The 26,567-nt window shown below is 35.6% G+C and overlaps 1 protein-coding gene across 1 annotated transcript in view; it reads left to right on the top strand.

Annotated features, from left to right (window-relative positions):
- Ppp6c (protein phosphatase 6 catalytic subunit) overlaps positions 1 to 26,567 on the top strand; it is a 35,202-nt gene that overhangs the window by 2,217 nt on the left and 6,418 nt on the right. Inside the window, exons 2-4 of the mRNA XM_027944383.3 lie at positions 14,338 to 14,433; positions 22,642 to 22,707; positions 23,905 to 24,046. Coding sequence (XP_027800184.1) covers positions 14,338 to 14,433; positions 22,642 to 22,707; positions 23,905 to 24,046 — 304 coding nt within the window. The remainder of the gene's footprint in view (positions 1 to 14,337; positions 14,434 to 22,641; positions 22,708 to 23,904; positions 24,047 to 26,567) is intronic.

Raw genomic sequence — 26,567 nt, 5'->3', positions numbered from 1 at the left:
CCCCCAACCTTTTGTAGCTACTAAGAAAAGAATTCTGGATTTTTCTTTGCAAGTAGAGACATTTCTTCTGTCCTGGAAATGTTTTTATCAGATTAATTTTCTTGTGCTGCTTGGTGTATTTAAAGACATTTAATTTTGTTTCTGTTTCTTGGCATTAGTGCAAACTAAAAATAGGTAGGCCAAGAAAGTATTGCAGGAGTACCTTTTCTGAGGCTTTAAAGCCAAAATAAAAGATTCTATCAGAGGAAGAAATGTAATTGGGGCCACTTAATGAACATGATGGAAAAGATTTTTTTTCCTGGTAGAAAAGAAGTCAGAAATTTGCTATGTTTTAAATTGATCAGATGTTGGCGGTACTAGGTCAAATAATAAATATATATTTCTAGATCTAATCACAGTTTCTCAATAGCTGAATTGGAAATGGTCAAATCACTAGTACCAAATGGAATCTACCTGCTTTAAAGGAATAAGAATGAAGTATATAAACAAATAGACAGCAGTGTAACCTCTTTTGTAGAGAACTCATTTGATTCTCATCCACAAGAAAGATTTTAGAGAATACCGTAGAAGTTACAGATTTCATACCTGGCAAAGTAAAATAATGAATGATAAAAGGCAGATTTGTTGAATACTTAAACTTAAGAATTTTGGTAGTATTTTTCCCTTTATTTCGGGGGAGTGCTCTGCCATTGAGCTACACCTCAGCCTTAAACCTATGGAGTTTTGGAGGAGAAGTTCTATAACTTGAAAATGTTCTGATCTGTTGGACAGTTTTTAAAGGAGACATGTAAGTAAAGAATTGCATAGTGAACTACTGTTCAGTTTTTAAACAAATTTTTTAGTTGTAGATGGACACATTCCCTTTATTTTGTTTATTTTTATGTGGTGCTGGGATCCAACCCAGTGCCTCATGTATGCTTGGTAAGCACTCTACCACTGAGCCACAACCCTGGCCCTTTTTTTTCTTTTTTTTTTTTTAACTGAAAAGCTGAAGACATTTATTATAGATGAGACTGGGAAAATACTAGAATCTCTCTCAAGGCTGAAACATAAATAATTGTATAATTCCATAGTAACAACTTTTATGCATTACAATGGGATCTTTTTTGGAACTCACTTTATGTTTAGTCTGAGCCATTTTTCAGTTTTGTTTTTTATCTTTGTATGTGTGTGTGTGTGTGTGTGTGTGTGTTTTTCTTGGAATTCAACCCAGGGGTGTTTTACCACTTAGTGATATCCCCAGCCTTTTTTATTTTTAAACATTGCCATCCTCCTGTCAGTCTCTTGAGTAGCTTTTTTTTTTTTTTAATTTAAAAAATGTTTTTATCTTTGAGTACATTGACACAGGCCTATAATCCCAGCAACTTGGGAGGCTGAAGCAGGAGGATGACAAATTTGAGGTCAGCCTTGGCTAATTAGTAAGGCTTATCTCAATAAAAACTAAAAAGGGCTGGGTAATCTAGCTCAGTGGTAGATCACCCTTGGGTTCAGTCCCTGGTCGTGAAAAAAACAAATAAAAAAATCATTTCCAACTTTTTTTTGTACTGGGGATTGAATTCAGAGGTGCTTTCTCACTGTGCAACATTCCCAGCCCGTTTTTTATGTTTTATTCTGAGAAAGGGTCTTGTTAAGTTGCTTAAGGCCTCACTAAATTGTTGAGGCTGGCTTTGAAATTCTTCCTGCCTTAGCTTCCCCAGCCACTGGGGTTACAGATATGTGCCACTACACCCAGCTCTGTTCTTTATTTTCTAAACGGACATTGCTTTGCTCCATGGCACTTTACTGCTCCATTTTACCATTTACAGTGTTCTGCCTTGTATGATAGCATGCATGTCTGTTATTTGATGGCAAGATTCTTGAGGAACAGAACCATTTCTTGTGTATTTTCCAGTTTTAGAACATTGACTTGTATATGATAATCAGTAAAGAGTTCAAGTAGAAAAAACAAGAAGGAAAGAACATGTGAGCAGAAAAAAATACCATAAACAATAGTGTGTAGTCCTGAGAGAACGCAGGTTGTTCAGAAATTTGAAGTGGTTTGGTATGGCTGGAGGTGGGGTTGGGAATATAGGTAGAAGCTGAATTATGGAAGACAAAGTTGATGTGCTTGGATTTTTATCTCTTGGGTGGCACATGAACGCATTGCAGTTTTTTTTCCTGTGTTGGGGATTGAACCCAGGGTCTCATGCATGCTAGGTAAATGCTCTACCTCTACCACTGAGCTACGCCCCAGGCCTGATATGCTTTTTATATTTAATTTAATTTAATTTAGTTTAATTATTTGTTTTTGGTACCAGAGATTGAACTCAGGGGTACTCGACCATTGAGCTGCATCCCCAACCCTATTTTGTATTTAATTTAGAGACAGGGTCTCACTGAGTTGCTCAGTGCCTTGCCATTACTGAGGTTGTCTTTGAACTTGTGATCCTCCTGCCTCAGCCTCCCAAGCTGCTGGGATTACAGGTGTGTGCCGCCGTGCCCAGCTTTTCATATTTTTGAGAAAACAAATCATACTGTGATTTTGGGATATTGTTAATATGTGGCTAATTAAAAAAAGTAGATTCATTGAAAACTAATATAAGAGTATACTCTTGTATGTTGTAGGAATATGCAAAAAATCATGAAGGAATCTGAATTGATTTTGGAAAGCATAGCTATAGACAGGAATGCTCTCGGGGATTTTTTTTTCCCCCCCAGTGCTAGGGGTGGAACCCAGTGCTTTGCACATCCTAGGCTAGAGCTCTACCATTGAGCCTCATTCCCAGCTCCTCTTGAGTAATTTTTTTTTTTTTTTTTTTTTTTGCGGGGGTACCAGGGATTGAACTCAGGAGCATTCAACCACTGAGCCACATCCCCAGCCCTATTTTGTATTTTATTTAGAGACAGGGTCTCAGTTGTTTAATGCCTTGCTTTTGTTGAGGCTGGCTTTTGAACTCGCAATACTCCTGCCTCAGCCTCTTGAGCCGCTGGGATTATAGGAATGTGCCACTGTGCTCGGTTTTGAGGGATTTTTAAGGAGAATACTAACAGTAAGATTTAGAAATATTATTCTGGTAACATTGTGAACCATGGATTGGAATGGGACAGAAATGTCATAGAAGCAATAGAACAGGTGACACACTGTGAGAGCCTGAAGTAAGAGAAGTGATTATGGTGTTTTAAAATAAATAAGGATTGTGAAGAACTTGTAGATTAGGTCTAGGTTATTAGAGAGAGAGGAGTTAAGTATAACCTCTTAGATTCTTGCTAGGCCAGACAAAAAATCTTGGTAGAAGGGCACGATATAGGAAAACTTCTGAGCTTGTGGCAGTCAAGAAGCAGAAGCAGATTGAAAGGGGCCTGGGACAAGATATAGCCCCTAAGGACACACTTTCAAGGGCCCATTGCCTTTAATCAGGTCCCACCTCCCACAGGTTCTGTCACCTCTCAGTAGTCCATTCAGCTGTTAGTAGATTAATATAATAATGATGTTAGAGCCCTCGTGATCCAATCACTTCCCCAGAACCCCATCTGAGCATCCCTACATTGAGGACCAAGTCTTTAATACAAGAACCTTTGGGAGACAGTTCAGATAAGAGATGCTTCCAAGTTAAGACATTGAGGTAGAAATGTCCAGAAGACTGCTGCATACAGGTGAGTTAAACAACAGAATAATTAACCAACTAATTTATTTCTGCAGTATTGGAGAATGAACCTAGACTGGGCAAATACTCTACTCTTAAGCTACATTGCAGCACAATAAAACACATTTTGTTCCTGGTTCTAGGGATTTAATCCAGAGGTGCTTTACCACTTTATCACTGAGCTACATCCCCAACCCTTTTTATGTTTTTTTTTTTTTTTTAAGATAGGGTCTCACTAAGTTGCCCAGGCTGGCCTTGAACTTGCAAACCTCCTGCCTCAACATCGTGATTTGCTGAGATTACAAGCTTGTCTCATCTCACCTGGCAACAAATAATTTTGCTTGCCAGATGTGCTCCAAACACTGTTCTAATTGTATTAAACTTTGGAGAAAGATCTAGATCAGTGGTCCTCAACTGGAGACAGTTTTGCCCCCAAGGGGATATTTGGCAATGTCTGTAGACAGTTTTGGTTGTTACAGGTAGAGGTGTGAATCTTGTGAGTATATAGTAGGTGTAGAAGTTAGGGATGTTGCTGTTGTACAGGATAACAGCTCCCACAATAAAGAATTAGTAGTGCCATGGTTGAGAAACAGTTTTGCCTGAAGGTACAGATGTTACCTTATGGATCATAAGCTTGTGAATATAACTATCATCAAGGATCCCTTATCTTCAATTTCAGTAATTTGTATATAGTATAGACTATGTAAAACAAAATTTAGGATAGATTTTAATTTCTTAAGCTATGAGTTTATTATAAATACCAGTATATAAAAATAAATATAGGTAGTAGTTTTTAGCTACGTGTGGTGGCACACCTCTAACTTGGGAGCCTGAGACAGGATATCACAATTTCAAGGCCAGCCTCAGCAACTTGTTGAGGCCCTAAGTTAGTCTCCCCCCCCCCAAAAAAAAAGTCTTAGATAGCAAGATCAGCTAAGTGAAGAATTTAAAAAAATTAGAACCCAGTATATTTGAGGGCCAAGAGGGAACAAGGAGCAGAATGTAGAATAGAACCACAAACAAGTATTTTTTTTTGCAGGGGAGCAGGATTGAACCCAGGAATGCTCATTGAGCTATGTCTTTTTATTGTTTTTTTTTTTTTTAATTTTGAGACAGAGTTTTGCTAAGTTGTTGAGGATCTTGCTAAGTTTCCAAGGTTGACCTCAAACTTGCAATCTTCTTGCCTTAGACTCCCAAGTAGTTTGGATTATGGATGTGTGCCACTGTGTCTGACCATAAACACATATTATAAGGACAAAGTAGAGAAGAAAAATAAGATCTCCCAAGAACGGGGCCACAAACGTCTTCTTGTTCAAGGATTAGCAATTAATTGGGCCAGAAAAAAGAGAGAGGAGTATGATTTGTCTTCAGTTTGGAAGAACATTTAGAATCTTTTCTCAGTGACTGTTATTGAGCAGTAAAGGAAGCCATGCATTCTGCAAACCAAGTTAGTAGAACAAAGCTATGAAGCTTTGGAGGGGAAGAGTGTATGTTGTGCCCATGGCATGGCTGGACTCTTGTGAGTTTACCATGTATATTGTTGGTGACCTACATAAGGTTTATACTGAAATTTATAGATTTTTCTTTTTTTGTGTGTGTACTGGTTATGAACTTCTAAGCAACTGTTGAATTAAAGAGATGAGAGGCAGTAGCTTTGGTTTAGACACATAGCTCTCAAAATCTTTAGTTTGGATCTGCAGAAGTGGCAGTGATAGGCAGCAGCTGCATTTTTACTCTAGTTAGCATGCCTGGGCTCCAGGTGAAGGACTCTGCTTAAGTAATTTTATATGTTTTCTCCAGACAACCTTTGAGATTGACAAGGTGTGACTGTGATATTCTTCAATTTATGGTCCTTTGTTTCTTTTTTCCTTTTTTTGGATATTATTGGGAATTGAATCCAGGGACATTGTATGGCTGAGCTACATCCCTAGCCCATTTTATTTTTTATTTTGAGTCCTTCTTGCTAAGTTGCCCAGGCTGGTCTTGAATGTGTGCTCTTCCTGTTTCAGTGTCCTGAGTACTGGAATTATGGGTGTGCACTAGTGTATCTGGCTCAGTGTTACTTACAGACCAGCACTGAGAGTGTGGGCCAGTCATCAGGCAGGACTAGGAGGCATAATGACTTAGGAGAGCCAATCACATGATAATGTAAATTATGGCCCATTGGAACATAGGGACCTTGGAGTCCCTCAGGATTCTTTGTTGTGACTATTTACAATATGTTAATTAAATGATAATTTACTTTGTTCCAAAAAGGATATAGGGTGGTTTGCAAAAGTGCATTTAGTGTAGCAGTATAAATTACTTTTAGAAATAAATAAGAAAAACAAGTCAGAGAAAATAAAGGTAGGAAACCAAGACGGACTAGCAGTAAAAGTAAGAATTTTACGTAATAAAATTTGTGATGACCAGGTTACTACTATTTTTTTATATATGTATATAGTATTTACTTTTTAAAAAATATTTATTTTATTTATTTATATGTGGTGCTTAGAATCGAACCCAATGCCTCACACATGCTAGGCAAACTCTCTGCCACTGAGCCACAACCCCAGGCTCCAGCTTACTTCTTAAAGATTAGGCCCTAAGTTTTCCAGATGCCTCCAGAAAGGCGGAAACTGATCAATTTAAAAATACACTGAATCTGTAAGATGATAATACAAAAGGCTTCTCAGAGAAATTAACTTCTATCCTTGATAGAGGGAACAGAGAGACATTCTTACCCTGGGTCCTCTGTGAAGGATCTTGTATGTGGTCTACACAGTAGTAAGCTCTGTAGAAGAATTATCCTATAATGGAAACAAGTCAGTGACTACAGTTGATGGCATGACATCATTGTGTAATTTTTGGGAAAGCAGTTGGGAAAGGAGGGTAGTATTAGGATGAGGATAGTCCTCCCAAGAGGACAGTCTAATTCAGGGGTAGAGTTTATAGTAGTTTTATTTATTTGTTTGAGTAATGGTTTAATAATTGATCTTTATAGGGCTGGGGCTGTAGCTCAGTGGTAGAACACTTGCCTTGCACATGTGAGAGGCACTGGGTTCGATCTTCAGCACCACATAAAAATAAACAAATGAAATAAAGGCATGCTGTCCATCTACAACTACAAAAATAAAAAATAAAAAAATTGATCTTTATAGAGTTGTTCACAGTGGAGCTTCCAAGTTTACAAATAACATAATTTTCTGAATATGATCCAGTTGAGAGATGAATATTCTGAGAAATAGAGAATTTTTCCCTCCCCCAAAAGTTGTGGAAATAATGGAAAATGAGCTCCCTGGAGGCTTGTATCAGAGGATATGTTGGAAGAAAATATTGTTTGTATTTCTGGTACAGACTCTTTACCTGGTGGTAGCTAGGCATGGTTTTTTTTGGTACTGGGGATTGAACCCGGAGGTACTTTACTACTGAGCTACATTCCCAGCACTTTTATTTTTTATTTTGAAACAGATTAAGTTGTTGAGGGTCTCAATAAGTTGCTAGTTGCTGGGATTACAGGCATATGCCACAGTGCCCATCTCCAGAAGGCCTATTCTTTTTAAAAAAAATTTTTTTTTTAATTGGACACAATACTTTTATTTATTTATTTTTATGTGGTGTTGAGGATTGAACCCAGGGTGTCACACCTGCTAAGGGAGCGCTGTACCACTGAGCCGCAACTCCAGCCCAGGCCTATTCTTAAAAGATATGAAATCTGAAAGGCAGTGTGGCTGGGACAAGTAACTGATAGCATAAAAGCCTCATGGAGAGCAGACTTGGAAACAAAAACTCTGCTTATTTTGGTTTGACTTACAGCAAAGCACTTCATATATATATTTAATTGTTGATAGACCTTTATTTTATTCATTTATTCATATGCAGTGCTGAGAATCGAACCCAGTACCTCACACATGCTAGCCAAGTGCTATATCACTAGGCCACAACCCCAGCCCACAGCAAAACACTTCTAAAGTATCTTGGTGGAATTCTTTGAGGAGGCTTGGCACATGTACCAGAGAAAATACTGCAGATATAATGAGCAAAGCATTATACCTAAGAAAGGTGGCTGTTGTCCTGAGATAGATACCTTAAAGCATCACTGTATTATTTTAATTTTAAAATTATATAGTATCAGAAAAATAATTTAAAGTATTAACTGGTACTGTGAAGCTAATCTAAAAAGAATAGTGCTTTTTATTTTGGCAGAGTAAAGAGGAGGGAGATTGTGATAAAAAACTAAAAAAATTATAGGCCAAACAGAATTATTTATCAGTTTCTCTTATATTTGTTCTTTGGAACTGCCCTTAAGCCAGAAGTGAATTTGGATTCGAAAAAATGCAACTAGGTATAAATTTTGGATTTTTAAGAAAATCTTTATTTTGTTTACTCTTTTTTTATGTAGTGTTGAGGCAAGTGCTCCGCCACTGAGACACAACCTCAGCCCATAAATTTTGGATTTTAATTACGGTGAAATCAATAAAAATTTAAATCAGTCATGGTGGTGTATACCTGTAATCCCAGCTACTCAGGAGACTACAGCAATAAGACTGAGAGTTGGAGACCAGCCTGGGCAGTTTAGGGAGATCCTGTCTCATAATGAAAAAAAATTTTTTTTTTTTTTGGTGGTGCTAGGGAACAAATCCATGGCCTCGTGCCTGCAAAGCAAGCACTCTACCAACTGAACTAAATCCCCAGCCCTCATAATTAAATTTTTACAAAGGGCTGGGAATTAGTGGTAAAGTGTACCCCCCCAAAAAAAAGTTTACGTCTCCCCCCAAAATTAAGTAATAAATTAAAAATTATATATCACAGATCTAATAGATTATTAATAGGAATATGATGCTGTACAACTCTGATCTTTTGAAATTGGATGGACAGTCTAATCAGAGGGACGAAATTATGTGTTTATGGTCAAGGTGGTGATGATTAATTTTAATATGTAATATTTATTTTTTCTTATGAAAAGTGATTGCCTAGAAAGTGAACATGGAGACTTGGGGAGTGCCTGCTAATGGATATTTGGAGTTTCTTTTTGGAGTGATGAAAATGTTCTAAAATTGATTGTGGTGATGGTAGCATAACACTGTGACTATACCTAAAACCATTGAATTTTATACTATAAGCCATGAATTTTATGGTATGTAAATTATATCCCAATAAAGTTTTTAAAAAATGAGTCTAATTTCTGGTCACCAGCTTTCCAAACCAAATCCAAATATATTAAAACAATCTGCTCATGAAATAGTCCATAGGAAAGACTTCATAAAAATTAAAAAGTTTTGCTCTTTGAGAAATTATTGTTAAGAGAATGGGAAGGTAAGCCACAGATTTGGATTAACCTTTTGCAAGATATAATACAGGATTGTTATCCAAAATAGACAAAGAACTCTTAAAATTCGGAAATAAACTGGGCACATACTTGTAATCCTAGCTACTAGGGAGGCTGAGACAGGAGAATGTCAAGTTTGAGTCCAGAACACTGACAACTCCAAATGTGGATGAAGTCCTGGAGCAAAGGGAGCATTTGCTCACTGCTGGTGGAAATGCAACATGATATAGTCTCTTTAGAACTGTTTGGAAGTTTCTTACAAAACTGAACATGCTGGGCTGGGGATGTGGCTCAAGCGGTAGCACGCTCGCCTGGCATGCGTGCGGCCCGGGTTCGATCCTCAGCACCACATACAAACAAAGATGTTGTGTCCGCCAAAAACTGAAAAATAAATATCAAAAATTCTCTTCTCTCTCTCTCTCACCGCTCTCTTTAAAAAACAAAAACAAAAACAAAAAACGAAACTGAACATGCTATTACTATTACCATATGATCCAGCAATTCTGCTTTTTAATATTCACCCAAATGAATTGAAAACCTATTTCCACACAAAAAGCTGTATGTACATGCTGTATAGCAGCTTTACTCAGAATTGCCAAAACTTGAAAGCAATCAAGATATCCTTCAATAGATGAATGGATGAACAGACTGGTACATCCAGACAGTGGGATACACTGTCTAAAAGGAATGAACTCACAAACCATGAGAAGACATGGAGAAATTTTAAATGCATATAATTAAGTGAAAGAAGCCAACCTGAAAAGGCTACTTTTGTATGATTCCAACTATATGAATTCTGAGGAAGGTAAAACTATTGAAACGGTAAAAAAGATCAGTGGTTTCTAGGATTTGGAAGCAGGTAAGGATTAATATGTGAAGTGCAGGATTTTCAGGGTAGTGAAACTACTCTGTATGATACTTTAGTAATAATGATGTGTCAATGTAGATTCTTTAGTTGTGACAAATGTACCATTTAGGTGCAATATGTTGATAATGGGGGGAGGCTGTATGTATGTGTTTGGGTGTATGGAAACTGTACTTTCTGCTCAGTTTTTCTGTGAACCTGAAATTGCTCTAAAAAATAGTCTATTTAAAAGGGTAAAAACAATTTAAAAATTTGCTCTGAGAAAAATTATTGTTAAGAGAATGGGAATCTGCTTTCCTTGGAGTCTTAACTCTCTTAGTAATGACTGTTTCCATATTTGTAGTTGCTTAGACCAGAAATCTTAAGTTACTTTTAGTTCTTTATATCTCTTAACACTTTGTAACGAGTTGGTCATAAATCTTGCAAATGCTACATTCAAAGAAAATACCTGAGTATGTCTACTTGTCATCATCTTTCTACTTTTACTACCCTGGTCCAACGCAGGATTAACTTATTGTATAAACCATCTAATTAGTCTTATTCTTTTTCCTTTACTCACCAGCTCCTGTCCCCACCCCCCCAGTAGTCTGTTTTCTACAGTAGATTTAAAGTCATGGCAGTCCTTTTTCAGGATGTTGTAATGGCTTCCCATGACTCTCAGTAGAAGTCTGGGTTCTCTTATATTCACACCAGTGACCTTTCCAATTTTGTGGTACTTTTCTGTCTTTCAGAATCTTATTCAATTTATAATCACACCAGTCTCCATATTTCTCAGACAGTAAGCCTGCTTCATGTCAGGGCTTTTTGTTCTTATTTATTGTCCCTCTGCCTGCAGTGCTCTGCCCCATAGCCTTACCTCCTTTAGATTTGTGTTCAAAAGTCACTTTATCAGTAAGGGTTCTGTGCTCTCCATATTTAAAATATCACCACCAGCCTTTCACTATTCACACTCCACATCCTTCTTCCAGTGTTTCAGTTTTCTCCATAGGTCATAACTCCATGTAACAAATTACTGTATATACTTTACTTATTATTTTAAGTATTTTTTAGTTGTCAGTGCATCTTTTATTTATTTATATGCTGTGCTGAAGATTGAACCCAGTGCCTCACAGATGCCAGGCAAGTACTCTACCACTGAGCCACAACTCCAGCTCCCTATTTTACTTATTTTTTAAAAAAAATATTTTTAGCAGGCTGGGGTTGTGGCTCAGCGGTAGAACGCTCGCCTGGCATGAGCGAGGCCCTGGGGTTCGATCCTCAACACCACATAAAAATAAGTGAACAAAATAAAGGTATTGTGTACAACTAAAAAAATAAATATTAAAAAAATATTTTTAGCTATAGTTGGACACAATATCTTTGTTTTTTTAATTTTTATTCTGATGATCAACATAGTGTTTCACACATGTGAGGCAAGTGCATCACCACTGAGCCACAACCCCAGCCCTATACTTCACTTAATTTATTGTGTCTTTCCCTATTAAAATATGATCCGCTTGAAAGCAGAGCTTTAGTTTCATCTTTTTTTTTTTTTAATCTTTTTTCTAGTTGTCATTGGGCCTTTATTTCTTTATATGTGGTGCTGAGAATTGAACGTAGTTCCTCACGCATGTGAGGCAAGCGTTCTACCACTGAACTACAACCCTAGTCCTAGGTTCATCTTGATCATTGTCATTTACTTTGTGTTCAGAGCAATACCTGATAACATTAGACACCAGTAATTATTCGTTGCATTAAACAACTAAATATTCAAGATAGTATAGTGGGAAAGGTAAGAAACCTGGATTCCAGATCTGTTCCTAAGATTAAGTAGCTTTGTGACCTTAATCTTTGTAGGCCACAGTCAGGAGATTTGGCATAGGTGGTTTTTAATGCAGGCCAGAATTTTATTTATTTATTTTTGGGGGAATTATATCTTGGATTTATTTTTAAAAATCTTATTCAAAATATTAAATAATACAATTTGAAATATGAAAAAAATTACTGCAGTAAAACAGTTCAGGTGTATTTCCATTGTGCTTCCTTTCCTCATTGGGACAGTCAAGTGTCCAGCCGAGAGGAAGGATGGACGGTGCTGCTTCTTCCATCTCTACACAAAGCACATGACTGTGGCTCGCTCCGGCTTTGTTTAACACATAGTAGAGGTGATGCTTTCTGAAAAGTTGTAGTGACACTTGTAAGTCAAAATGGTTCAAATCACTTATTTACATACTGATCAATTCTTTGTGATAGAAAGACTCAAAGGAAATGTAGTAAATAATTTCCAGTTGCTATAAAAAATAAATAAGAAAATAAAACAAATTCAGGAGAGGAAAAGGTCATTGTACACGTATATCTTTTATGTATACAAATAACTTCATTCAGGTATAATTTTAATTTGAAAGACTGAGATGCAGTCTTATTTCAGAATTTTATAACTGGTATCTGTTCCTATAATGAATGATGGATGGTAGGGCTTCAGGTTGGTTTGATGAAGCATGTGAGGGTTTGGGACTCTAGGCTAGAATGACAACAGGCCAAAAGGAGGATCTTGTCTTTGAGGTGCTATCAAAGATCAAGAACTTATCATGGGAATAAGCACAAATCATTTTATTTTGAAGTCTTCTGTTTTGTTGTCTAATAATTAGGAAATAAACAGTTGTATTTACTCTCATTTTCTTTTGGTGGGCCTTTTTTCATTATCTTCCTCCTTCCACTCCCGTTGTGAATTCTATCTCATGCTTGCCTCTGTATAAGTGTTAAAATTGTTAAAATGTATCTCTTATATATTAAAACAATTGTAGCATTTAGATTCCTTAGTTAGTGTTTAAATAATATATATATATATATATATATTTTTTTTTTAGAGAGAGAATTTTAATATTTATTTTTTAGTTTTCGGCGGACACAACATCTTTGTTTGTATGTGGTGCTGAGGATTGAACCCGGGCCGCACGCATGCAGGCGAGCGCGCTACCGCTTGAGCCACATCCCCAGCCCCTAAATAATATATTTTTGCTTATTAGATTAATTCTTCCTTTCTTGGCAGACATATTGTAACATCCAGTAAGCCTCTGGCAGTAGACTAGTAGTTCCATCCAAACTGATTTTATATGGAAGATTCCTGTCCACTTTCTGTATGTCCACTTCTGTACATGTAGCTGAGGATATACTTCTCTCTCTAGAATGCTATTGTGAGAATATGTTTTCTCTGAAACCACATTTCTTTGGTTTGAGTGTGAAACAGAAGACAAATATATATCCTTCCCAACCCTGTGACCTTACTCAGGGCCTTGTGTGTGCTAGGCAAGTGCTCTACCACTGAGTTATATCCCAAACCACAGGACAAATATTTTTGAAATGCAAACATTTTAGAGTTGTGGTTTTTTTTAAGTGATGTGACTCTTCAATTTGAGATTTCCATTTTATAATTACTTAATTGTAATCTTTTTATGTTGAAATAATTACAGATTCACATGCAGTTGTAAGAAATAATGAGAAATTCTATGTATCATTTACCCAGTTTCCCACAGAGTGACATTACAAAGAATTGTAATACAGTACCACAACCTGGATATTGACATTGATACATACTTGATCTTGTTCATATTTCTGTAGTTTTGCTTGTGTGTGTATATATTCTCTATAATTTTATTATATTTGTAGGTTTATATATCCATTTTTATTATATTCCAGATACATAATAGTTCCATCATTAGAATTCTTTTTGTTGTCCTTTTATAACCACACCCATTTGTTTCCTGCTGTCAGCAACTCTTGGTTTCTGGCAACCCCTAATCTGTTCTCCATTTCTATGAATTTTCTCATTTTAAGAACATTACATAAATGGCATCATATAATATGTCTGAGATAGGCTTTTTTCACTTGGTATATATATACTTCAAAATTAATCCAGATTGTTGTGTGGCAATAGTTCATTTCTTTTTATTGTTAGGTACTATTCCATGATGGGATATACCACAACTTTTTATTTGATATGTAAAGTTTTTATTGTCAAGAGTGTAGTTCCTGGGTCATGGTAAGTACATGGTTTACTTTTAAATTTAGCAGATAAAACCTTTTACTGTTAACATTACATATTCTTGGATTTATTCTTTTAATTTGGTGAAAGCATCATTTTATTGTTCCTTGTAAAGTTATGTCTCCTAGAACCCATTATGTAGCCAGGGGGTTTGCATTAGGGGATAGTAATTGTGTCATTCTTTCGTATTATGAACTCTGTTTGAAAGCTGACAGAAATCTTTTTTTTTTTTTTTAAGAGTTAGAGAGAGAGAGAGAGAACTTTTTAATATTTATTTTCTAGTTTTCGGCAGACACAACATCTTTGCTTGTATGTGGTGCTGAGGATCGAACCCGGGCCGCACGCATGCCAGGCGAGCGCGCTACCGCTTGAGCCACATCCCCAGCCCAAGCTGACAGAAATCTAACCCCTTTCAAAAATTATACTTAGTCTTTTAAAATATTAGTCCTTGTATTTTTTGTACTTGGCCCTTGATTTTAATATTGTAGTAAATGTTTGCATTTTATTTTTCTTCTTTCAGCGGCTATGTGACTATGTTTGTGACCTTCTCTTGGAGGAGTCAAATGTTCAGCCAGTATCAACACCAGTAACAGTGTGCGGAGACATACATGGACAGGTGAAATTTTCATAAAGAATTTTAAAATTTTTATGTTGTCCATGATTCATTTGTGTTACTACTTTAAAAAGAAAAACGGGAAAAAAATCCCAAATAAAAAAAAAAATCTAACAAAAATCCCCAATAAAACAGAAAAACCCAATTTGTGGTTAAATTGCCTCAGTCTCTGTGGTATTAATAATTATTGACTTACTGTTCTGGAAAATAAAAGCAGTGATCAAAATTACTCATGAGGTGTTTTAAAATTACATTTTAAAATTGAATAAAATGCTCTGTTAATTGTTCTGTGCAATGACAGAACTTTTTGGTGGCAGTAGAAGATATAAAATACAAATAGGGGCTACTTGTACTAATTATGATTGATAGGAGATGTTTTCCCCCATTTCATTCTATTTATTCTTTTTGTTCTTGTCACATATTATTGAAATTTTATCATTTCATTCATGGTAATGAGGCTAGCAAAGGTTCAGAAAAATAAAATTGTTGGTACATGCTTTCACAGAAAATTATTGATAGAATGAAATGAAAAAGATTTGAGTTCATTTTTTTTCCCCCATCTGCTGGGAGTTTGTTTCAAAGTAATGACAGGAAGGGCACACCTCACCCTTAGGCTGTACTGTCAGTATTAACCTAGTTGGAAACCTTACATGTATATATAGAATTTTATATATATAATATAATATATATATATTTTATATATATAAAGTTGAACAGGTCATTCATTGCCTGCCATGAGTGCAATGTAGTTGGAACTGTATTACCTAGAATACATTGTGAACAATATAGTCTTTTAAAATGTTTTTTGGAACTGGGGATTGAACCCAAGGGTACTCTACCATTGAGGTACATCCCTAGTCCTTTGTATTTTTTATTTTGAAACAGGGTCTAAGTTGTCCAGGCTGGCCTGGGATTTGCGATCCTCCTGCCTCAGCCTTCTGAGTTGCTGGGATTACTAGTGTGAACCATGGCACCTGAGTATAATACAGTTCTTTTTTTTTTTTTTTAATTTATTTTTTAGTTTTCGGCGGACACAACATCTTTATTTGTATGTGGTGCTGAGGATCAAACCCAACCCGGGCCGCACACATGCCAGGCGAGCGCACTACCGCTTGAGCCACATCCCCAGCCCATATAATACAGTTCTTATGGATACCAACAGGACTTGGTCTGCCTTAAATATGACTATGTGAAGGAGCAGAAATGTATCTAAATTGGCCCTGATTAGGCCTGCTCTATAAATAAAATCCTATTTTGACTACTTATAATAAAGCTATTTCCTTTTTGCTTTTTCAACTTTTTTCTGAATGATGAGATTATAATAAATCTTACATCTGCATGACATTGGCTCCTGAATAGAGGCCCTATTATGTCATCTTTGATTTGTTAAAATAGAAATTCTCTATAGTAGACTTTAGGAAATGAATTTCTTCAACTTTCTGTGTAACTTCTCTCTAAAATTATTATAAAAGTATTATAGGACTGGGGATATAGCTCAGTTGGTAGCATACTTGCCTCATGTGCACAAGGCCCTGTGTTTAATCCTCAGCATCTGACACAAAAAAAGTATTATAAGCATTTGTATTTTGCTAATATCAAGAATATTAATATTAGGGCTGGGGTTGTGGCTCAGTGATAGAGCACTTGCCTAGCAAGTGCATGGTCCTGGGTTCGATCCTCAGCACCACATAAAAATAAATAAATAAAATAAAGGTATTATATCCAACTACAACTAAAAATAAATATTAAAAAATATTAATATTAGCAGTGACTACATTTTTTATATATTTTTATTTTATTTGTTTATTATTTTCTTTAATGTGGTGCTAAGGATCAAACCCAGTGGGAGACATGTGCTAGGCAAGCACTCTACCACTGAGGTACAACCTATATCCCCCATACCATGTATAATTTTTTCAGTTGTTGATGGACACAGTATCTTTATTTTTATGTGATGTTGAGGATAGAACCCAGTTTTTCACCCATGCTGTGGTACAACCCCAGGCCTACATTTCATTCTCTCTTTTTAAATTTTTAGTTGTAGATGGACACAATGCCTTTATTTATTTATTTATTTTTTATGTGATGTTGAGGATAGAACCCAGTTTTTCACCCATGCTGAGCTACAGCCCCAGGCCTACATTTCCCTCCCTCCCTCCCTCCCTCTCTCTCCCTCCCTCCCTCTCTCTCCCTCCCTCCCCCTCTCTCCCTCCCTCCCCCTCTCTCCCTCCCTCCCCCACCCCCCCTCAATTTTTAGTTGTAGATGTTCACAATACCTTTACTTACTTACTTACTTAACTTGTTTGTTTATTTATTTATTATGTGGTGCTGAGGATCGAACCCAGAGCCTGACATGTGCTAGGCAAGTGCTCTACCACTGAGCTACAAACCAACCCATCCTTCTATACATTTCTAAAACTAGGGTAAACCAAGTAACGTTTTCCCCTGGTTGTAATATTAAAATTGAGGAGTTACTTGTGTTATCCAAGGACTTTATGATATGTGAATTACAGCTATATCAAACATCAGAAAGTTAGAGACAACCTCAAACTACTAAAATAAAAGTATACAATTGTATTGCTGCATTACATATACTTTTAGCTATAGATGGAGACAATATCTTTATTTATTTTTTTATGTGGTGCTGAGAATCAAACCCAGTGCCTCATACATGCTAGGCAAACACTCTACCACTGAGCCATGATCCCAGCCCTTACATATACTTTCTTTCTTTTATTTGTTTTAATTAGTTATATATACTTTCAATCAGTTTTACAATTCTTGCTAACATTTCTTTGTTTTGAGGTTAACAGTGTGCTTTTCTATACTTTCAATGTCAGATTGTTTCAATCATGTTAGGTAAGTTTTTAGAAAGTGAAACAGAGACTATGAAAAACTAAAGAATTAGCCCAAATTACACAGCCACTAAGGGGTAGAACTGAGATTTGAAATACCCTGTTGCACATTTTATTTGAAGAACTATCACCCAACTGTGAACATTGTTTCTCTTATACTTGATTCCTAAAAATAATTGCTAATCAAAACTATGGGATTTGAGCTTCTGAATAGCTACTGACAAATTAAGTCAGATGTAGGATATATCCTTTGGGTCTTGCACAGTTGCCTAACCCCTTGGGCCAGTTTAAGAATTGCAAGATTCAGTTGAGTATGAATGAACATGTTGGCAATAAGTAGTGCTGACAAACCTTGAAACAGTGTAATCCAGGGAGGAGATTACAGACTTCAGAATTAGACACAGTTTGACTTTGGCTGCATACTAACTATTTAAGAAGCCACATCAGCTAGCACACAGATTCCTTAAGTGTGGCCTACAGACCATTTGCAGGTTGTCCAGAAGTAATGGAGGGTAAAATTGTTGGTGCCTCAGCAAGAAATGAGAGAGTGGCACTGGACTCTGCTGGCTGTCATTATTATCTTCACCAGCATACATGTACAGTAAAATAAAATATCGATTTATGCATGTCCTTGATGAAGCAAGAAGTATTGATTTTATTAACTCTCAACCCTTGAATGTGTACATCTTTAGGCTTTGCTGTGTGATATAGTGGGAAGTATGCATAAAGCGTATTTGCTATATACTGAGGAAAGATGATTTTACTCAAGGCAAAGTACTTGTGTACTCTTTTTGTTTTTTTTTTTTTTTTTTTTTTTGGTTCTTGAGTATATATGTTTTACTGAAAAAAATCATTCATAAATTAACATAAAAATATACAAACGCATGAATTAGTGACAGCGAAAAATATTTTTAAAAACATCTTTAGATTTCATTGCAGAAATGTCCCCCTGGCACCTCTTAAAACATAAGAGCAAGCTCAAAAATGTTGTGCAGCCCTTTTTTAATTGCACACTGGTTTTTACTTAATAGATCAAATGACAGACTATGGTTATTCAGACTTGGGTATTTGGCAGCCATTTTTGCAGAAGTGAAGAGAGTAAGTTTAGTCATTTCAAAGGAAGCAATTGACTATGTTTGTTGCCAATGACAATAATTGTATTTATTTATGAGAAATTGGAGTTTTAGAGAATTTGAATCTGCTATCATGAAGCTCACAGTTTCTGATACTTTTAAAGACTTTCTTGATGACATAAGTTGAAATGTGTTTGAACTTGTGATCCTTCTGCCTCAGCCTTCCAAGGCACTGGGATTACAGATGTGCCCCAACCACCATGTGCCTGGCAATGACAAGTGGTGATATTAACAAATGTAGTGTAGGTTTTTTTTTTTTTTTTTTTTTGTTGTTTTGTTTTTGGTACTAGGGATTTGAATCTGGAGGTGGTTAACTACTGAGCCTTATGCCCAGTCCCCCTCTTTTTAATTTTTTTTTTTTTTAAGTTATGGATGAACATGATACCTTTATTTATTTATGTGCGGTGCTGAGGATCAAACCCAGTGCCTCACTCATGCTAAGTAAGCACTTTACCACTGAGCCACAATCCCAGCCCCATGCCAGCCCTTTTTAGTTTTTGAGAGAGGGTCTTGCTAAGTTGCTGAGGCTGGCTTGAACTAGTGATCCTCATGCCTCATCTTCCCAAGTCATTGGAATTACAGCCATGTGCTACAGTTGGGCCAAATGTAGTTTTTTGAAGATATTTAATGAAATGTTATTTCCGTCTTCCAAATGACCAGTGTAACCATTCATTGAAAGCTTAAGCGATGCCAGTCTAACAGTGTATGAATATACCACTACAGCCAAGTGATGGTATGTTTTCAGATTCATTTAGAGATGGTTTTAGTTTTCACATTGTGATTAATATTATTAAGCTGCCACTTGTTGAATTTTGGTATAATATTAAAAGAATATGCACAATTATCTGAAAATGTTAGCAAATACTTCTCCCTTCTGTAACTACATATTTGTGTGAAGCTGGATTTTCTTCATATACTTTAATCAGTATGTCCCAACAGATTGTAGAGGCAGGTCCATTAAATAGCTAATTTTGGAAAACACAGTTTACTTTTATTAAAACATTACAATTCAATGGGCTATTTATTTATTTATTTATTTATTGTGGTACTGTGGATGGAACCCAGAGCTGCTCTACCACTGAACTACATTGTCAGCCATTTTATTTTATTTTATTTTTGAGACAGGGCCTCACTAAGACCCAAGCTGGTCTGGCATTTGCAATTCTCTTATCTCCCCCTCCTTAGTTACTGAGATTACAGGAGTGTGCCTAGCTATGGGTTTTTCTCATTCTCAGTTTTATTTCTAACATGTTATGTATCAATTTGTATTGGCTACATAAATTAAAGCTTTTTTTGGGACCTCTACATTTTAAGACTATGAATAAGTCTTAGAAACAGAAAGCTTAAGAAGTATTGAACTAGGGCTGGGTTTGTGGTTCTGTGGTGGAGTACTCACCTGGCATGTGTGAGGCATTGAGTTCAATCCTCAGCACCACATAAAAATAAATAAATGAAATAAAGTTTTTTGTGTTTATTGATAACTATAAAAAAGAAAAAAAAAGTACCAAGCTGCTTGGCTGTTTTCTTGCCTCTGATGATGGAATAAAATTTGCTTTTTGCTATTGTTTTTGGTTTAAAATGAGAACATTTATAGTGTGTCAAAGATATGAAAATCATAGTTTATTTATGAAATGATGAGATGGGCTTCCAGTAATATGGGATGAAGATTATTGTCTGCAAGTGTTCACACTAAATATTCATTATATTAATGAAGTTTGGAAAAAACTTAAAATATGGGGTAAGAATTGTGGGTCACAGAAACAAAATATTTAATTACCTATTATATAGAAGGTAAATGGAAACTTAGAAAGCTTTTGTTCAGGACCGGTTTCTTCCCCCCACCCCAATAGCTTTCATATATTTATTTATAATTTTTTTAAATGTGGTGCTGAGGATTGAACCCAGTGCCTCATGCATGTGAGGCAAGTACTCAACCACTGAGCTACCACCCTAACCCCCAGGAACAGGTTTCTAAAAACATCAATAGAAAAATTTAACAACACTCTTCCTGCTGAGGTACTATGGATTGAACCCAGAGGCACTCTACCATTGAGCAATATAATTAGTCCTTTTTATTCTTAATTTTGAGACAGTCTTGCTAAATTTCCTAGGCTGACCTGGAACTTGCAATCCTTCTGCCTTGGCCTCCCAAATTGCTGGGATTCAAGCTTGGGCCTCTGTGCCTGGATTTCTCAATACTTTTATGAAAGCAACTGACTCATAAAATTTACCATATTCCCTTTCTTACACTGGGCATGCACATATTCACTGTTTTACATAGTAAAATTTACATTTTAGACTTAGCTTTGTGTTCCATATTTTTCCTTAATCATTTTTCCATTTTGCTTCATAGTTTTCATCATAATTCCTATTCATGACTGTATGAAGTCCTTGAATTGGTAGATCATAATTAGAATATTCCTTTATGTTAGTCATGAAGGTTATTTCTTTTGATTATAAGTGATGTCATTAAAATATATTTACATAGCATTTGATATATATTTTTTCCCCTTTAGTATGTTGTCATAGAAGTAGAATTACTAGGCCAGAGTTGTGGACATGTTAATAGGCTTTGGAATGTTTCAACAGATTGTTTTCTAAAAAGTTGAGCCTGGTGTAATGGTGCATGCTTGTAGGCTCAGCACTCTGGACAATTGCTTGAGCCCAGGAATTCACAGTAGCCTGGGCAATGTAGCAAAACATTGTCAAGAAAGAAAGAAAGAAAGAAAGAAAGAGAAAGGAAGGAAGGAAGGAAATATATAAACATATATAGTAAGTACATATATATAACTTACTATAGGAAGTTATATATATGTACAAGGTTTACTGTTTTTATGTGATACATGGTATACAAACTATGTATGCTTCTGTAGACTGGGAAGTATATTCCTTATATAGAGAGGGACTCCACATAGTAGAAAGGAACAGTAAATATTTTGAACAAATAATTATATGCCATTTGACTGAGTTAAGTGGTTGTTTATTTACTTGCTAATTTTAAGATGACAAATTTTATATTCCTGGAAGTTTATTTTTAAAAATATGAACAGTAAGGACTTTAGACTTATAAAACATTGTAGATGTTTAAATTTCAGTTTTGTTCAATGGTCTATGATTTCTGTACTATTTTAAGTGTTACAAGGTTAAAAGATAATCTTGCTCTTGAGTGTAAAGGATATTGGGTTGAAAATTATTAGTTGTATTGGTACAAAATGTTATAATCAATTCACTTACTGCAAAATCCTTTTATCAGAAAAATTGTGAGGTTTTCTATATAAATTAGAATTAGGATACTCTAGTTGACAGAAGTTTACCAAATACACAGTTTGTTTATTACCAATTTTTCAGTCAAATAGAATATAGTGAAATATGTAATTCTTTTTTACTTGTTATTGAGAAGATTATTCATGGTTGTAAACCCAGAAAGTACACAACTCTAATAATAGTGTCCAGGAAGGTAGTTCCTTACATGACACTGTGAAGTATCACATAAATTTGTTTTTTGGGGAAAAAAAAAAAGTTCTTACCCATTTGTCTCTTTATTTTTTATCTAATTAAAATGGATGCTCAATATGGGCAGAGTGCTTAAGATTAACTTTTTGAGAAGTTGGGTAACTAATAAATTATTTCAACATTCTTAGATGAAGATGTATGAAATAAATTTGTGAGGGAGGCCTATATATTAATGATCTAGAGATGACTTTATGGTAATTGTGAGTTTTGTGTAGGGTTTTTTGGTTTGTTTGACAAGGCTTGGAAATTGTGTACTTGGCAGTTTGGCTTATACTTTGTTGTTGTTGTTGGGTTTTTTTTTTGTTTTTTTTGTACCAGGGATTGTACTCAGGGGCACTCAACCACTGAGCCACATTCCCAGCCCTATTTTGTATTTTATTTAGAGACAGGATCTCACTGAGTTGCTTAGCGCCTTGCTGCTGCTGAGGCTGGCTTTGAACTCATGATTCTTGTGTCTCAGCCTCCCAAGCTGCTGGGATCACAGGCATGCACCACTGCACCCACCTTGGTTTATGCTTTATTTCTTCTTACAAATGTAAATATTTAGAATCCTCTTAATTAATAATTTTTTCCACTTTTTTTTATTGGTGCATTATAGTTGTATACAATGATGGGATTTATTGTTACAAATACTGCTTCATTATTCTCAATTTATTATTTTACTCCTTACCAGGAACTTATAACCAGCATATTTTGCCTTTCTTTTATAGTTTTATGACCTTTGTGAACTATTCAGAACTGGAGGTCAGGTTCCTGACACAAACTACATATTTATGGTATGTAAACACCAGTAAAATTAAGGGCTTATTTAAAATGGAAAGGATCTGACTTATTGCATGTAAATTGCATAACTGCATTTTCTTGTGACAGCTTCTATTTAAGTACATGAAAAGATGATTCTGTATTTATCTAAATTTTGCTATATCTTCTAGTTGAGAACTGCTTTTTGTAAACCACTGTACATATGGGGCTGAGTTGTAGCTGTCATAACAGGCAGAAAAATAGCCTAGAACCACTGGTTTTAGTCATCATCTTCAAATACCATTATTTTATCAAACTTTTTGAGCATTCATTTTCTCTTACTAATGTATGAATAGAGGAATATACACAAATATGGTTTTGTGTTCTGTACTTTTCCTAATATACATTTGCTTCCATGGTTTGTGTTTGCTTAGTTATCTTTTTCAGTGTAATGTTATTGTTGAATTTTTACGGAATCCTTATTTTATATCATTTCTTCTGGAAATTTCTGGGTCATCTTTATATTCTCTTAGCTGTTTTCCTATTGGTGTCATATTTGCCCAAGTTGGACATTAGTGGGAAGTTTAAATAATGTGTTATCCATCATGTGTGGTCATTAGATACCAGTACAGCCTAGGATGATACTTGTTTTTGCATACAAAACAAAAAAATTTTTAAGTAGGCAACTCTTTGGATACAATTGAAGTTGATTTTTATTTTTTTTGAGAGAATTTTTTAAATATTTATTTATTTATTTTAGTTTTTGGAGGACACAACATCTTTGTTTGTATGTGGTGCTGAGGATCGAACCCGGGCCGCACGCATGCCAGGCAAGCGCGCTACCGCTTGAGCCACATCCCCAGCCCCTTGAAGTTGATTTTTAAAATTAAAAATTAATTAAAACAATTTTTACTCAGACATGACCATTTACTAACATCTACTAAGGTAGTTAAGAAAGGATGAAAAAATGATGGTTTTACAGGGAAAATCCTTGAGAAAATTGGACAGCAAATTTCTGTAGGCCTCTTCTTGAGTAAGTATAGCAGAAACATTTAGGAGAATCAGCTTTTACTTCCATTTGAATTTTTTGCAGACACAATTTCCAAATGATTTTGTGTATAATTCTTCATTGTTATTAAGGACTATGTCTCTGAGTGTGTACACTTTGATATAATTTTAAAAAACTTTTGTGGCTACTGTGTTGTTTGTAACTGTGAATTTTTACTTTACAGGGTGATTTTGTAGACAGAGGTTACTATAGTTTGGAGACCTTCACTTACCTTCTTGCACTAAAGGCTAAATGGCCTGATCGTATTACACTTTTACGAGGAAATCATGAGAGTAGACAGATAACACAAGTGTATGGATTTTATGGTAAGACCATTTATTTCACTGATTCTGAATATTATTTTACTTTTGGAAAAAAAGCTACAGGAGTCATACATGTGCTTCCCCCCATCCCCCCTTTACTTCCTTACTCCTTAACTTTCCCATTTCCCCCAGTCAACTGAAAATTTTGTTATAGAGAGAAGACCTCTGTCAAATTTTTGGTGTATACATTTTTCTGAATCAGTGTGAGGGTGCAGTCTTAAGTTGGCCTCATTTGGATCACCCAGTTGCTTGTTAAAAATGTAGATTGCTGGGCTGGGGATTTGGCTCAAGTGGTAGCGCACTCGCCTGGCATGCGCAGGGCACTGGGTTCAATCCTCAGCACCACATAAAAATAAAATAAAGATATTGTGTCCACCTAAAACTAAAAAATAAATATTAAAAAAATATATATATAGATTGCTGGGCTCAGTGGTAGAGAGCTTGCCTAGCAGATGTGAGGCACTCGGTTTAATCCTCAGTGCCACTAAAAAATAAGTAAATAAAATAAAGGTATAAAAAAAAAACCCAATAAAATGAAAAAAATATATAGCTTGCTGGGTTCCATGTCAAGCTTAATCATCAAAATCTTTTGCAGTAGGAACCTAGAATCTACTATTGATTTGAGGGCTCACTTTTTTTTTTTTTTTAGTTATATTTTATTTATTTTTTTAATGTGGCTCTCAGCCACATTTTGATATTAAGAAATTTGAAAATATTAATTTCAGAACCTTTAAGTCTTAGATTTCATAGACACATGTGTATGTATATATTTTTTGTTCGTTTGTTTTGATAGTGTTGGGATTGAACCCAGGCCTTGCATGTGCTTGACAAGCACTCTACAACTGAGCTACATCCCCAGATCTTATTTTAATTTTTATATGTATTTCATATATGTATATATAATATATATGTTTTAGTTCTAATTAGTTATTATATTTTGAATTATCTTAAGTTTGTTGTTGTTGTTTTGGATTTTTTGGATAGTGGGGATTGAACCCAGGGCCTAAAACTTAGTAGTCAAATATTTTGCCACTGAGCTACATTGCCAGCCCTTTTAATTTTTTTTTGTACTGGCAATTGAACTCAGGGACACTCAATCACATCCCCAGCCCTATTTTGAATTTTTATTTAGAGACACTTAGTTGCTTAGCGCCTTATTGTTGCTGAGGCTGGCTTTGAACCCATGATCCTCCTGTGTCAGCCTCCTGAGCCATGGGGATTACGGGTGTGTGCCACCACACTGGGCTCAAAAATTTTTATGTTTGACACAGGATCCTGTTGCCTAGGCTGGCCTCAAACTTGTAATTCTCCTGCCTCAACCTCCCTAGTAGCTGGAATTACAAGCATATACCACCATGCCTGGCTTCTAAATAATGTTTTAATATTAATCATGAAATTACACGACTAATATTTGTCTCCTTTATATGACTTTTCTTAATATTTATTTTTTAGTTGTAGATGGGCATAATACCTTTATTTTATTTTTATATTTTGCTGAGGATCGAACCCAGTGCCTCATGCATGCTAGGCCAGCACTCTACCACTGAGCCACAACCCCATTCCCTATATGACTAATTTTGATATTTCATTTAAACATACCCTATACTATTTGAATAAAAGTTAACGAGTCTTTTGTGAAATAATCAACATTTTGAATGTGTTAGGTCAGTAAAGCAAGACTAATATAAATTCTGAGGAATGTATTATTAGATGATTTCATTATTGTGTGGACATCATTATTAAGATTGACTACTGAGACCAGATGTGGTGGCACATGCCTGTAATCCCAGAGGTTTGGGAGGCTGAGGTAGGAGGATCGAAAGTTCAAAGTCACCTTCAGCAACTTAGCGAGGCCCTGAGCAACTTAGACCCTGTCTCAAAATATGAAAGAAGGCTGGGGATGTGACTAGTGATTAAGCACCCCTGGGTTCAATCCCTAGTGCCCCCACCCCCACCCCTTGCTCCTGCCAAACAAAAAGATGGCTACTGAGTAGAAGTTGATATAATCTTATCAGACTATAGTTGCATATGTGGTCTTGTGTATAACTCTGTGTGGGTGTGTGGGTGTGTGTGTGTGTGTGTGTGTGTGTATGTGTATACACACATACACATAATACATAAAATGTAATGTTATTTATAAGGCTAGTAAATATAACACATATACGAGTTGTATACTTTATATTATCCCTCCTTATCTGAAATACTTGGGACCAGAAGTGTTTTAGATTTCAAATTTTTTGGATCTTGGATATTTATATATACATAATGGGACAAAAATCTTAGGAATGAGACCCAAATCTAAACCCAGAATTCATTTATATTTTGAGTATACTTTATACACATAGACTGAAGGTAATTTTATAGGATATAGGTTGAGCATCCAAAATCCAAAAGTCTGAAATTTAAAATCATTAACTCTAAGATCTGAAACTTTTAGAGCTATCATGACACTCAAAAGTGTCAGATTTGGGAGTGTTTTGAATTCCAAATTTTCAGATCAGGGATGTTCAACCAGTAAACTCTA

This window comes from Marmota flaviventris, chromosome 13 (genome assembly GCF_047511675.1).
Source record: "Marmota flaviventris isolate mMarFla1 chromosome 13, mMarFla1.hap1, whole genome shotgun sequence".
In the NCBI taxonomy this organism is placed as follows: Eukaryota; Metazoa; Chordata; class Mammalia; order Rodentia; family Sciuridae; genus Marmota; species Marmota flaviventris.
The sequence above is the reverse complement of the archived record's forward strand: the minus strand, read 5'-3'. Positions and strand labels throughout refer to the sequence as shown.